At 49.1% G+C, this 12,400-nt stretch overlaps 1 protein-coding gene across 6 annotated transcripts in view; it reads left to right on the forward strand.

The window, feature by feature from the left end:
* Positions 1-1,073: 1,073 nt before the first annotated feature.
* The window catches only part of ILDR2 (immunoglobulin like domain containing receptor 2), a 44,310-nt gene continuing 32,983 nt past the window's right edge, over positions 1,074-12,400 (forward strand). For 4 of the 6 annotated variants that reach the window (XM_074532003.1, XM_074532010.1, XM_074532022.1 and 1 more), the window contains exons 1-3: positions 3,154-3,292; positions 10,030-10,362; positions 11,423-11,542. In XM_074532003.1, coding sequence (XP_074388104.1) covers positions 3,232-3,292; positions 10,030-10,362; positions 11,423-11,542 — 514 coding nt within the window. In that variant the 5' untranslated portion in view covers positions 3,154-3,231. Of the gene's footprint in view, positions 1,408-3,153; positions 3,293-10,029; positions 10,363-11,422; positions 11,543-12,400 lie in introns of those variants that run through there. The other 2 variants (XM_074532017.1, XM_074532013.1) reach the window with 2 other exon arrangements.

A 12,400-nucleotide genomic window follows, 5' to 3' on the forward strand; every position in this document is an offset into this window, starting at 1 on the left:
ACAACCAAAGATGTTTCAACACATTTTTTTTATCACAGCAAACATGCTAGTTTGGTTTTCCTTCAGAAATTATTGATCTTTTTTTATTTGCACTTTTAAAGAAGAGCTTATTTTGCCTGCAGAGAACTTCAGTCTGAAAGGCGAAATGATGAGAAATCTACAAGCAACCGGAGAACACCTGCTAGAATGTAAACAGCTTGTGCAGATTTGCTGCAGGCGTCCCTGAGCCTTCAGCAGCAGGACACACCGAGCGCTTTGCTTTAGAAAAATCAGAATAGTTTTTGTTTTTTTGGCAGATTCCAGATGAGACGAAGTTGGAGACTAGTCCCATCTCTCATGCGGATCACTGACGCCTTCAGCATCCCAGCTTTGGTTCAAACACCAGCCAAACCCCGTAAGAAAAGTGCCTGAGGATGAACAACGCTCAAAGGGAAGCCGTGCTGGCTGCTGTGAATGGGGAGTGCCATTTTGCACTCTGTGCTTCTCGCCGGTGCTGAGCCACAAAAGAAAGCGTGATGCTATTTTAGCCAGCTATTTAGGCCCATGAATAATTCCACTGACTTATTAAGTTTTCACAGAAACTTTAAAAGTTTTAAGTACAGTTAATGTGTATCCACGTGGGTTTGCTGCGGCCAGGACCATTTAATTTCTAAGCAACGTCCATATTCTAAAATGTCCTTTAAGGCTGCATGTGACCCCTTTCTCACAAAAATACCCCCACAATAAACCGAACACAAACAAAGAAAAAATTCTCATCACCTTTCAGTATCATGTTACCAGGAAAACTTAACACCCCGCAACTCGCCTGCCCATTGTTAGCAGACAGAACACCTCCTCATCTATAATGATACTCCTTTATCTAAAATTACGATAATTAGCTGCCGTGCCCATGCTGGAAGTGGAAACCCCAGGGAAATTTAGAACAGGAACCGTCTACGCTCATTTCCCCAGGTACACACTTGGCTAATTTGGGGAGGACAGATGATGGGCGGGGGGACATTTGCCAGCGCTCACTGGAGAAGTTGTAAGAGCAGCGGGGATGCCGGGGGGCTGCAGGACTTGCAGGGGGACGTGCCCGTAGGCTGAGGAGCGGCACCACGCAACCGAAACGCGCCTTTGCCGGAGGGAGGGAGGGCGGGAAGAGAGGCAGTTTCGGGCAGCCGCGTCCCCCTCCCCTCTGAGCCCGGACAGCGGCGGGGGCGGCCCCGGGGAGCCGGCCCGGGGGAGGAGCGGAGTCGAGCGGAGCCGAGCGGAGCCGCACGGCGCGCCCGCCCCGCCAGCCCGGCCGGCTCTGCGGGGAGGCGCTGCCCGAGCGGGGCCGCCCCCGCGCCTCTCCCGCCGCCGCCGGGACCACTGGGAACATGGATGGGCACGTCCTGGGATGGATCGTCCTCCTGTGGATCGCAGGTAGGGCCGCGGGCAGAGGCGCGGCTGGCTCCGACGTCCCCGCGCCGTGCCCAGCCCGCCGGGCTCCGCGGCTTTCCCGAGGGGGAAAACTGAGGAGGGGGTTGGGGAGATGCTCCTGAGGGAGCCGGCGTGAGGCCGGGAGATGCTCGGGGTCGTCCCGCGGTGCAGTTTGCGGGGACTTGGCGGAGAGGGCTGGGAACGGGGGGCAGCCCGTGCCTGCCGGGGCTCGGGGCAGCTCCGGGCGGCCCTCGGCGCTTCCCTTCCCTCAGCGGCCCGGCGGCGCTCGGAGGGAGCGCGCCCGTCCCGAGGAAGGGGCGGCCGGCCCGGGGATGTCGGAGTGTCCTTGGCGAGAGGGATGGCGACGAACCCCCGGCTGGGAACAATTGCAGAAACTTCTCCTTCACCCCGTGTCCTGACCGCACACGCCGTCCAACAGAGGTGTGAGAGGAGGGGGCTGCCCTGCCTCTGCTTCCAGAGGGGCAGAATTCCAGGGGGCCCTTCCCCGTGACGGTGCAGCTTCACCCAGGCCTTTGTCAGCCCGGTTGCCCCCCAGCCCAGCCCGCCGCTCGCCTCCCCTAAAGGTCGGGCAAGTGTCCCCCAGGGCAGGGGGAGGGAGCCGGAGAGGCGAGCGGAGAGGGCTCAGTGATGGGGAGAGGGCAGGGGGGGCGAGCTGACAAGGGGCTGGGTCTGAGAGCTGGGCAGCGAGAAGAGGGAGGGTGTTACAGCAGGGTGAGAGCGGCGGGGCAGCCGGGGAGAAAGAGAAAGCCGTGTTAGGTCAGGAGCAAGATCTGCCTCCGGTGAGCCGGTGCAGCAGCCAGGCACAGGCAGGAGCAGCAGGATATAGGAAAAGCTGCAGTAGGATGACTTAGCCAGGCAGGCTGAAAGAAGAAAAACAGACACACCTGGGTTAAGTGGCATATATTTCCCACTGTCACCTATGTATCCCACAAAAAAGACCTCAGCCTCTTCCCTCTTCCTATTCAGATTTAGGATTCACAAGCAGTAAATTCGGCTTTTAGTCATAACACCTCTCTCCCACCAGCCACCCACCCCTTTCCTTGCATTTTCACTCTGAGTCATCCTCAACACCGGTGCCTGCCTACTGCTCCCTTCCAGGGTTTCACGGCCTCATCTGGGGCTTCAGCAGCTTCCAGCTCATTCTCCCTCCCTTCTCTCCCTTCCTCCTTCCCTGCCATTTGGCTGCTTCCAAATGTATCCCGCTTCAGTGAGTTGGTCCGGAGTGGCAGCACACCCACAGTGCCCCTCCTTTCCTGCTAGCCACAGTGGTGTGCTGATAAATAGCATCCAAGCACCCATGACATTACATTCCTCCCTCTTCCTAAAGAGCTTCTTTATCTGCACATGTCAGGCTAATCAGGACTTTTTTATCAAGCTAAAAGACCGGGCTGTTGACACTTTTCTCCTTCCACTGAGGGCAGTTCACGATTCCTGGCAGCGAGCAGTGTTTGGAGCATGCAGGGTCAATGCAGAGAGAGGGAGAGAGAGAGAGGTACCGCTGCAGTGGGAAGACCTTCCAGTTTCCTCCAGCCCTGTGGTTTGGAGACAGGGCTGCATGCAGCCGGTGCTGTGGAGAGCTGGCAGGCACAGGCTTCCGGCAAGGCAACAGGTTCCCCATAGCTGTGTGCTGAGGGATGGAGGCACTCCGTGCTCCCTGCTCCCCTCCAGCCTCCCGCCGCTGCTGCCCAGCCATAAATCAGGTGCTGCTGTCCTTTTGCACAGCCGGCAGAAAGCAAATAAGCAAAGGTGTGTGAATGTGTGTGCGTGTGTGTGCACGGAAAAGGAGGAGGGGGCTAGCTAGCAAACATGGATTCGAGATTTTCCTCTCCCCAGTGGCTGTGCAAAGGAATGAAAGGTCTGCACCGAGGTAAGGAGCCCTAATCCAGCCAGAGTGGTACACTCCGCTCTGGGGAGGAGGAGTGGGGGTTGGGAGGTGGAGCGGCCAGGGGACAGAGTGCAGGATGGGGAAGAAGCAGGGAGACAAAAGGGACCAGAAAGAGAAGGCTCTCGTTCCCTTCCCTCCCCTCCTCCCTCCTCGAGGTGGGCTGAGAAATTTCTAATCAGCACTTTCAGTCCCTTTCCTCCCAGCAGCAATTCCTCTCTGTCCTTTGTTTGTCTTTAATTTTTGGCTCTTGCGTTTATCTTTTGTTTGGTTTTGCACATTGTGAGTTCTTAGGGCAATTTCAGAAAATCCTGTGTGAGGCACAATGGATTTGGTTTGGCTTCTCCCCCTCCTGTCCTGCTCTCCCACGTGCCTGAAGCGAGTGTTTTAATAACAACAGCAAATGGATGAAGAGCAGGTCGTTCTTTATTCCTTCCTGTGAGGTCACACGGGTTAAGATATGTGTGGAACTGTGCTCTCATTCTATAAAAAGAAGACGCAATTTGCCAAGTATCCTCAGTCCCTGTGTAAAGCCTGTTCTTGTAAATTACCAAGTGCAGCTTGATTCTGGAATGAATCCTCCCCTTGTGTTTACCATTTTCTTATTAATGCTGTAATTTCTAATGCATTTGAAACAAGAGCATAGTGCTGTGCTGGCTACTGAACTTCAGTTTTAGTACAGAACAAGCAGATCAAATTTTTCCTGCCTCACAACTTGGACCAAGCTTGGAAAAATCACAATTAGAAGACTGTCCATGTTAAAATGAGATCTTTTCTCTCTGATAAGTGCTTTTCCACCAGTAATTCAGCACTCAGTCCCTGTATACTGTTGCTGTACCTGTTCTTTCCAGCCACAGTTCCGGAGGGCAGGCAGAGGGGGCATGCTGGAGCACAGTTGTGTCTTTGCTGTTTTTGGCCAGCTGACCACACTTCTTGGGAAGGCAGGGAAATGGTTGGACTTTTTTACTGGTCCTGATTTAAAGTGTTCATCTGACTTCCCTTGCCTGGCTTCACGGAGCATAGCAGTGTAGGATAACTGGGAAGAAATCTCGTGTTTTTCTTACTTTGTGTTCCTGTGAGGTCACCTTGAGTGAGACTGGCAGCAGTGGAAATCCCAATGCCATCCCCAGGACGGGTATTATGGCTTGGTGTTACAAGGCTTGGAGGGATTCTTCACATTTCTTTTGCTTTGCTCTGAGGCTTCTGATGAGTGATATTTCTGGGAATGATTTCTGGGATGCTGAACCAAGTCTAGATCAGGAGGCATCTGACAACTGTAACATGTTTCAGACAGCAGTAAGACAGGGTGGGTTTGATCTGGTGGGCAGAGATAATTCACCTGAAAGCATCCAGGGTGACTTTTGTGAGTGTGTGAAAGGGGCTGTGGTAAGGGAGTGTAAGGAGCACAGGGAAGCTGATAAAGAGAAAGAAGTGAGGAGCAGGGAGTGCCTGGGGAGAGCACCACAGGGAATGGGGAAAAGCAAGGAATAGTCCAGTGCCTGCTGCAGTCATTCTGCACAGCCTGGGCTGTCCTACATGGAGTGCTTTTGTGTTAAAGCTCTGTGCTGTGAGTGCTGCCTGTGCAAGGCCACGCTCTTCTGCAGTTGCTTTGGGTTTTCCCCTTTCCAGGTTAAGTAGCTGGAGAGCTGAAATTCTTGGTTTGCTGTGGAGCTGTTGAATACAGAGCCATGCTTTCACCTCAGCTGCAGCTGACTTGTTCAGGCATTGGTTTCTTGCTTCCAAAAAAAGTTGACAATTAGTGGTCACGTTGCTGAGAACACAAGTCTGATAGGAACCAGACCAAGACATCCAATTAATTTCCCATAAGCACTGGACACAGTCTGATGGTGATGGCTTTTGCTGATAAATTGCATGGATTGGATTTAGTCCAATGTGAGTAGGCAAGAACCTGTACAATACAATCTCAGTGATCCCACTGGCTCTCCATTCATCTGTTTATGCATCTCTTTATAATTTCTGAGTTTCTGGTCTCAAAGCCCAGATCTTGCCCTTCCTGATTCAAGCTTGATCCACATATGAAAGTATAAATGGTGTGCCAGTATTCAGCAGTGGGGGAGAGAACACTTTGAAATGATGCAGAATATCCAAGGTGCCAAAACCGACGATACTTTGCCCAACAGTTCATGTTATTTGGGTAGGGGTATAAGCTTCCCTAAGGGCACTGTCTCTTACCAGGCAATGGATGCTTTTCTGCCAAAGCCCTGAGGTTAAAGTCTAGGAGTAGCTTTCCTGATGAGGTGCCTGGTTCAGGATCCAGTGATTTCCATTCTGCTGTGTGCTCAGCTGCCACTCCTGTCAATAAAGTAACATGAAAATGGGGGATGCAATTTTTGTAGTTTTGTAGAATCAGCTGTACTACCTCAGACAAGCAGTAGCATGAGCCAAATAATTGCAAAGAAAGAGATGAGATGCATGATATGATATGATGAACAGATAGGGAGACCCATGTGACCTGAAGAATAATGTGTGCTGCCTTCCTTCTCTTGGACTCCAGTCTTGTGTGCTCCAGAAGGATGCAGCCTGAGACATGTTCCACTGAACTACAGAATTGGGCTTTGCCATTACTTCCAGGGTTTAGTGCTTCAGATCAATTTTATTCTAACCACATGATATTTAAGGTCTCCTCCAACCCAAACCATTCTGTGATGCTATTCCTAGGGGCTGTGTAGTGAAGTTAAATCTTCCTGGGATTCATTTCATCTCGGGGAGGCATGGGTTTCTCTGGAGGTCAATGGCAAAGCAAAAGCCTCAGTTATCACCTCTCAGTTGCCTTCTCTCTTGCTTGGGGAAGGGGCTTAGGAAGATCAGGCTCACCAGGCTCAAACCCGCCCTTACAAATATCCCCTCTGTAATCGCTTCCTGGAATTTTCTTTAATCACCAGTGAAATGTATTAGTGGTAGCTTGTGTGGAGTGTTGATTGCATAGTTTGAATGCATAATCTGAGGATAGCTCAGGAAAGGAATCAGAGCAAGGAGACAAATGCACATTGCCAATTGAAACAGACAAACCCCATACAATTATATTTCGGAAGTGTGATTATTTTTAAGCTCTTTCTCCGGGAGTCTGTGTGTGTATATATATTTGTACAGACACACAAAATCATGGATTCTTTTTATTTTCTAAGAGAAAGGATAACTGTGTTTATAAGATGCAATTGATTAATATTTTCAGACCCTTTTCTTTGGGTTTAGGAGAGCAAGAAGAGAGGAAAGAGAACAGTCATGTAGTCATGAGATTCCCAGGAGCTGGATTTTATTCTTGTTGAACTTGAAACATTGTGAAATTCACGATGAACAGGTTCCTTCTCTAGAGCGCAGGAATTGCATTTCCATCATGACTTTGAAGTAAAGGCTAATTTTGCTCTGTCTGCATCAGTCAAAACATAGCACAACACAATTCAGTTTCTTTTTAGTCCTAGTTGTATTAAACTAGACAGAGCTACCATGGTGCTGTCACTGAGCTTCTCATAATTTTTCACATATTTCACTCTTTTTTTTCTCTGCTCTATTAACAACTCGTAATTCTTCCCTCTGATACATCTGAGGCTTTTCTTGTCTTGGCTACACTGCATTTTGAGGTCAGCAATTTCTTCTTGGAGGTGAGGAAGTCCTATAATCCGCATGCCTGGACATAACTGCTCAGTGTAAAGCCACCATCTTGTCTTCAGGCAGTCAGACATCCTGGTGGCCTTTTTGGTGGACATTCTTACAGCAGTGACATACTGCATGAATCAATTCCAGTAATTCTTTTTTGGCAGAGGAAATAACAGGTGTATAATTTCCCAATTCAGCCATATATAATTATATATAATTTGACTTAAATAGATCTAAAGTTTCCTCTGCTCCACTCTCCCAGTCTGAGGCACTCTGTTGCTCTTAAATGCTATTCCTGGAAGGAATCTGAAAATAATACTTAAGAAGTTAATAAAGAGCTTGGGATAGGGTGTAGAACGTGCCAGATAATTTTCTGCACATCTCCAAAATGCTTTTCGGTAGAAAAAGAATTCCTATATTTTCCCAAAAGCTGCTTTTCTTTTCTTGATATAGACATTCACATGGGGGTAGGGTGGGGAAAGTTAGTCAGATGAGAATTTGCTAAAGCTCAGCTAATCATTTATTAAAGCAGTCCCTGGCTTGCCAAACTCATTAATCTCATTAACAGGGAAGGAGGGCTGTGGTGCATGGCTAGCTGAGAGCACTGTGTTTTCCAAGCAGTGTACTTGGTTCACAAGGGAAAGATTTAAATATTCAGTGTGTCACTGTTTTGTCCCTGAAGCTGAGGTAACGTGATTGATCAGCTCATGCCACATCCTGGCTGTGGCCTCACACTCTGAGGGGTCCTGGAGCTGCCAGGCACTGGCCTGACATGGGCCCATTGGGCTTTCAAGGTGTTCTTCATGTTTCTTGCCCTCATATGAAATCCAGAAAATGTCAATCTCTGGAGAGGTGAGGGTTAGACATCACCACTTGGTTCACCTTGAAAAGCAAGTGGTGGTGTTCCCTTAGTGCCACATGGTCCCTGGGTAAAGGAAGCCTGGCAGAAATGGCCCAGCTGCCCCTTCCTGAATAATCTCTCTGCCTGTGTCTCAGGAGAGTGCAGGAGCTGCCTCATTGCCTGCCTGTCCTGTGGGACACCTCAGCTGTGCTTGGTGGTACTCTGGAGAGCAGCCACATCAGTGTTTGGATTTGGGTCCAGGCACTTCTGGCAAAACTGAAAATCTCCTGTGCAACTTCCACATGGCACAAGCACAATGTGCACGGTGTCCTGCATTCATTATATGCGTAACACAGCATTTCTGTGCAAGTGCCAGAGCACCCCTGTGCTCCTCAAGCCTTCACATAGAAGTCCCAAAGGTCAAACCCTGTCTAGATGAGTAACTCTGTTTGTAGCAGTGACCACCTTGCCTCTCTGCAATTAGGGTTCTGTCCACGCTGTGTTTTCCATTTCCAGCTGGGATTTATAGACTTCATTGTGCTCTACAGTTCACTGCAGACAGTGATAACTTGTTGAATTTAATATTCACTGTTTTTATCAGCCCCTTCACTTCCCTTTGGTTCTGAATCCTGATCATGCAATCTCTGCTCGCTCTTGCTTTTCAGGTCTGCAGCTGTCTCCAGCCTGACCTTGTCTCTTCATGCCTGCTGTTATACAGTTGATGCATTTATTGCTCTCTGTCTGCTTCAAGCTCCAGTGCTTTAGTCTGTGCCTTTCCCCCCTCCCCATTCTAAAGATATCTCCTGTCATTTCACTTTCTTTTGCCAATTTCCATCTCCTTTTCATCTCTGCTTTCTGGAGTGGGTGGGTTATTTTTGCTGACTCCATTTCCTCTCTTTACATCATTTCTGAATCTCCTGCAACCTGACTGCAGCCCTTTGTACTTATTTTGACCTGGGCTGAGACACCTTCTCCAGCTTCTTCCAACTGAGTGAGAGCTTCCTGATTGTCATCTTGCTCATCATTCTGCTTCCTATATTTGCCCTGATACTTTACTTGTTTTTCTTCTTTCTTGCATTTTCCCTTTTCTTCTGCTTATTGATATCAGGAAGTCTTTCTTTGTCCTCAGTGTTTTCATTCCTCACTAAGCTTCCCCAAGTCCACCAGTCCCTTCTGCAGATGTTGTGTAGACTTTCTCTTCTGCTTTATTGTCTTGAATGTTTCCTTGTATTTCCTCTTTTTCCTTGTTTCCCTGTGCATTCCCTCTTTTCCACCTGCTCTGGGTGAGGATTGTGGTATCCCCAACATTTTCCATACTGAACCTGATTCCCTTTTCCTGGTGTTGTGTGAATGCTCCCAGACATCGCTGCCTGCAGCACAAGGAGGGAAGCAATGAAGGGCATGTGGGGGAGTTTTGGCCATATCCCTGTGGGTGGGTGGAGCGCCTCACTCTCTAGAGGGCTGACATTGCTCACTGACTCTCTCTCAGCTGCACAAGGGTGTAACAGCAGTCCCCTGCATCTTCTCTGGGGCCTTGATGCATCAGGTCCAGGCTGCAGCTCCCCTGTCAGCTGCTAGATAAACATTACATGTTGAGATCCCTCTCCTCCCTGGGAAAACTTGAGGGTTTGGGCCCTTTTTCTCCACACCTCCCACATGGAGCAGTTTGTCTCAGTGGTTCTTGCCAGCCCTGGGAAGAGCTGTGTGATTTGGATCCGCTCCTTTGTGCATCTCTGGAGTTTGGCAGAGCAGGCAGCACTAACTGGGCACCAGTGCAGAATGTGCTGGTCCAGGCACTGTTTGCTGCCTGACTTGTAAAGAGGAGGTGTGGTGCCACTGAAATGGGGAGGGAGGTGACTTATTGTGCAGTGGGATTGTCATGGATTCAGGATCTGGCCCCTTGGCTGACCTGCTGTACAAGTGGAGCATGGCCATCCCTAAAATACCTCTTCCTTATGTTTGAACTTGCCCCAGAAGCTGTGAATCATCACACCATTGTGTTAGGGCTTCCATAGCATGAGGATGCTACATTTGAGGCTTCAGCCGTATCATGCTGTGTTTTTCTTTGTGACTGTAAGCTATGAAAAAGCAAACTTATTTCTGCTGCCAGCATCCGTGCTTACATATGTTGAGGAGTGTTGCTACCTAGCACCTGAAACAGATGGACAATTTTCTGTATGTGAGGAGAATAATGCTGGGATACAATGCAGTAACTCTCTCTTCAAGCAGTGCCAAGGCATATGATACTCATGTTTTTGTCTTCCAGCTGAGGTGGAAGGGTTGCAGGTCACTGTGCCTGAGAAGAAGAAGGTGGCCATGTTATTCCAGCCTGCTCTGCTTCGCTGCCATTTCTCTACTTCTTCCACCCAGCCAGCTGTGGTACAGTGGAGGTACAAATCCTACTGCCAGGACAGGATGGGAGAAGCTCTGGGAATGGTGACTTCTGGTTTGCAAACAATGAGCAAGAGGAACCTGGACTGGGATCCCTACCTGGACTGTGTGGACAGCAGGAGGACAGTCCGTGTCGTGGCCTCCAAGCAGGGATCTGCCATCACCATAGGAGACTTCTACAAGGAAAGAGATGTCAGCATTGTCCATGGTAACTCTCCTACCCCAGGGATGCTTGGTGGGGGCTGGGATGGACCCTCAGCAGTTTGGGAATCTGGAGTCTGGCAGAAATTGTTCACTTGACTCCCTCAGAAAAGGCTGCGGGAAGAGATGTCTGGATGTCAGACATTTAGGATTCAGCCAACCAGTCCTAGATCCAAAGATAATTTCCTTTGGCACTTCCCTTCATTTAACTCTAGGTCTTCAAACACAGTATCCTTTTTTCCCTTCCATGAAGTGGAAGCTTTTTATTCCTGACTTCTGCATATTGCTGTGTATATAGATTTTGCTTAGCAAAGGGGTGGCAGCAAGAGATACAAATTCAGTCTCTGCAGAATAGGTTTTTCTTCCTTGCAAATGCCACTGCTGTTTTCTTAGTTCTGAAATACCAAGCTTATCCTACACCTCATGTTTGCTCAGCCACAGACTTAGCCTGTCATGAACCTGAACTCACACAGCCTTGGGCAGAGTGAAAGGAAGAGATTTCTGTGGGGTGAAGTCAGGTTGGGTGGAGATGAGGGATGGCAGGGTCCTCAAACATTTTTGTCTGGAAGGCTGTGTGAGAGACCTTGTCCCTCCAAAGTACAAAGTGTCTGATTGACCGGGGAGACCACCTAGCCAGAAGTGGAGACTCGTTGGTGTGGAGGAAATGTGATCAGCCTCACAAGAGGGAGTGTTTTCCTTTGTCTCTGTGTAACCTCTTCACAAATGGCTGAGGTGCTGTAGAGGAGACACTGTCTAAGCCCTTCTTTCATGACAGGAATAGTGTTGGGACCCATGCCCTAGGTGACAGGAAGGACAGACAGACATTAGTGACCCCTTGTGCTCTTGGCACTTGCAGGGTGAGCTGCCTCTGCAGCATTATCTGTTTTCCCACCTACAGCCAGAAGTCCTGACCTGTTGTTTTTTCCTGAATACTGTGATATTCTGGATGAGGTTAAACCTTCTTCTTAGAAAGGAAATGAAATGGATTTGGGGCACAGAGATGGATCCAGTGCATTCTTCCTGTAAGTGTTGGAGGGAAAACCTGACTTTTCTTTTTTGCCTTCCAGATGCAGACCTGCAAATTGGGAAGTTGATGTGGGGAGACAGTGGCCTCTATTACTGCCTTATTATCACACCAGATGATGTGGAGGGCAAGAATGAAGAATCAGTGGAGCTGCTTGTGCTTGGTGAGGCCTCTTGTCGGGCTGCTTTTCCAGCAGATACCTGATGCATCTTTCCTCCTGCTCTCTTGCTGTCTCTCCATCCCCATGCACTGTATTACTATGGGTGTAAGAGCTATGTAAAACAGTCCCTGCAGTGCTGTCACCATTGCCTTGCACCTTGTGCAGTCATTCACACCTAGGCAAAGTGGGTGGCAAATGCTACCAAACCAGAATAGTAATGTTTACACCCACACTGCTCACACGTTACACAGGCGTAAATGACTGCAGAGAGTGCGGGGCTATGGAAAGGCAGAACCCTTGTTTTTAAGGGATAAAACAAAAACTTGCAGCAAAATGAACACTTGAGACAGAGTCTTTTATCAGCAGACACCCAGAAGACATCAGATCCTGTGATTTTTGCAGTCCTCATCCCACTCCTCTGACCTGTGAGGCTGTCAAGAAGCACTGTATTGAACGTGTCAGTTTGGGAGATTTTTTTTGTGTGCCTGATAACACTTGTCCAGTTAGAGGTGCAGTTTCACAGTCATCCTAACCTGGTCTGACCTGGTGCTGCCACTAACAGGACCTGCCCTCTCTGTGGTGTGTGTGCTTGGCTCTGCTTCTGTTAAGTTCTCTTGAGCAGGGTGCTGAGCAGGATCAGTTTCTTCCCTGTTTGCAGGGTTTGCTTTCAATGATGGCTTCCATGATACAGCTCACTGTAAAGGCCAGAAAAGCAGCCATTCTAGCTAGAGGAGAAAAACAGAGTGGAATGGGCCTTTCAGAGACTTTTGTTGACATGCCTGGAGCTGGCTGTAGTACTTCAACCCTGGATGCTCCAGGAGAGCAAGCTTGAGTTTTTCCCAAGTTACCTTAAGACCTCAC

Source organism: Zonotrichia albicollis, chromosome 2 (assembly GCF_047830755.1).
Source record: "Zonotrichia albicollis isolate bZonAlb1 chromosome 2, bZonAlb1.hap1, whole genome shotgun sequence".
In the NCBI taxonomy this organism is placed as follows: domain Eukaryota; kingdom Metazoa; phylum Chordata; class Aves; order Passeriformes; family Passerellidae; genus Zonotrichia; species Zonotrichia albicollis.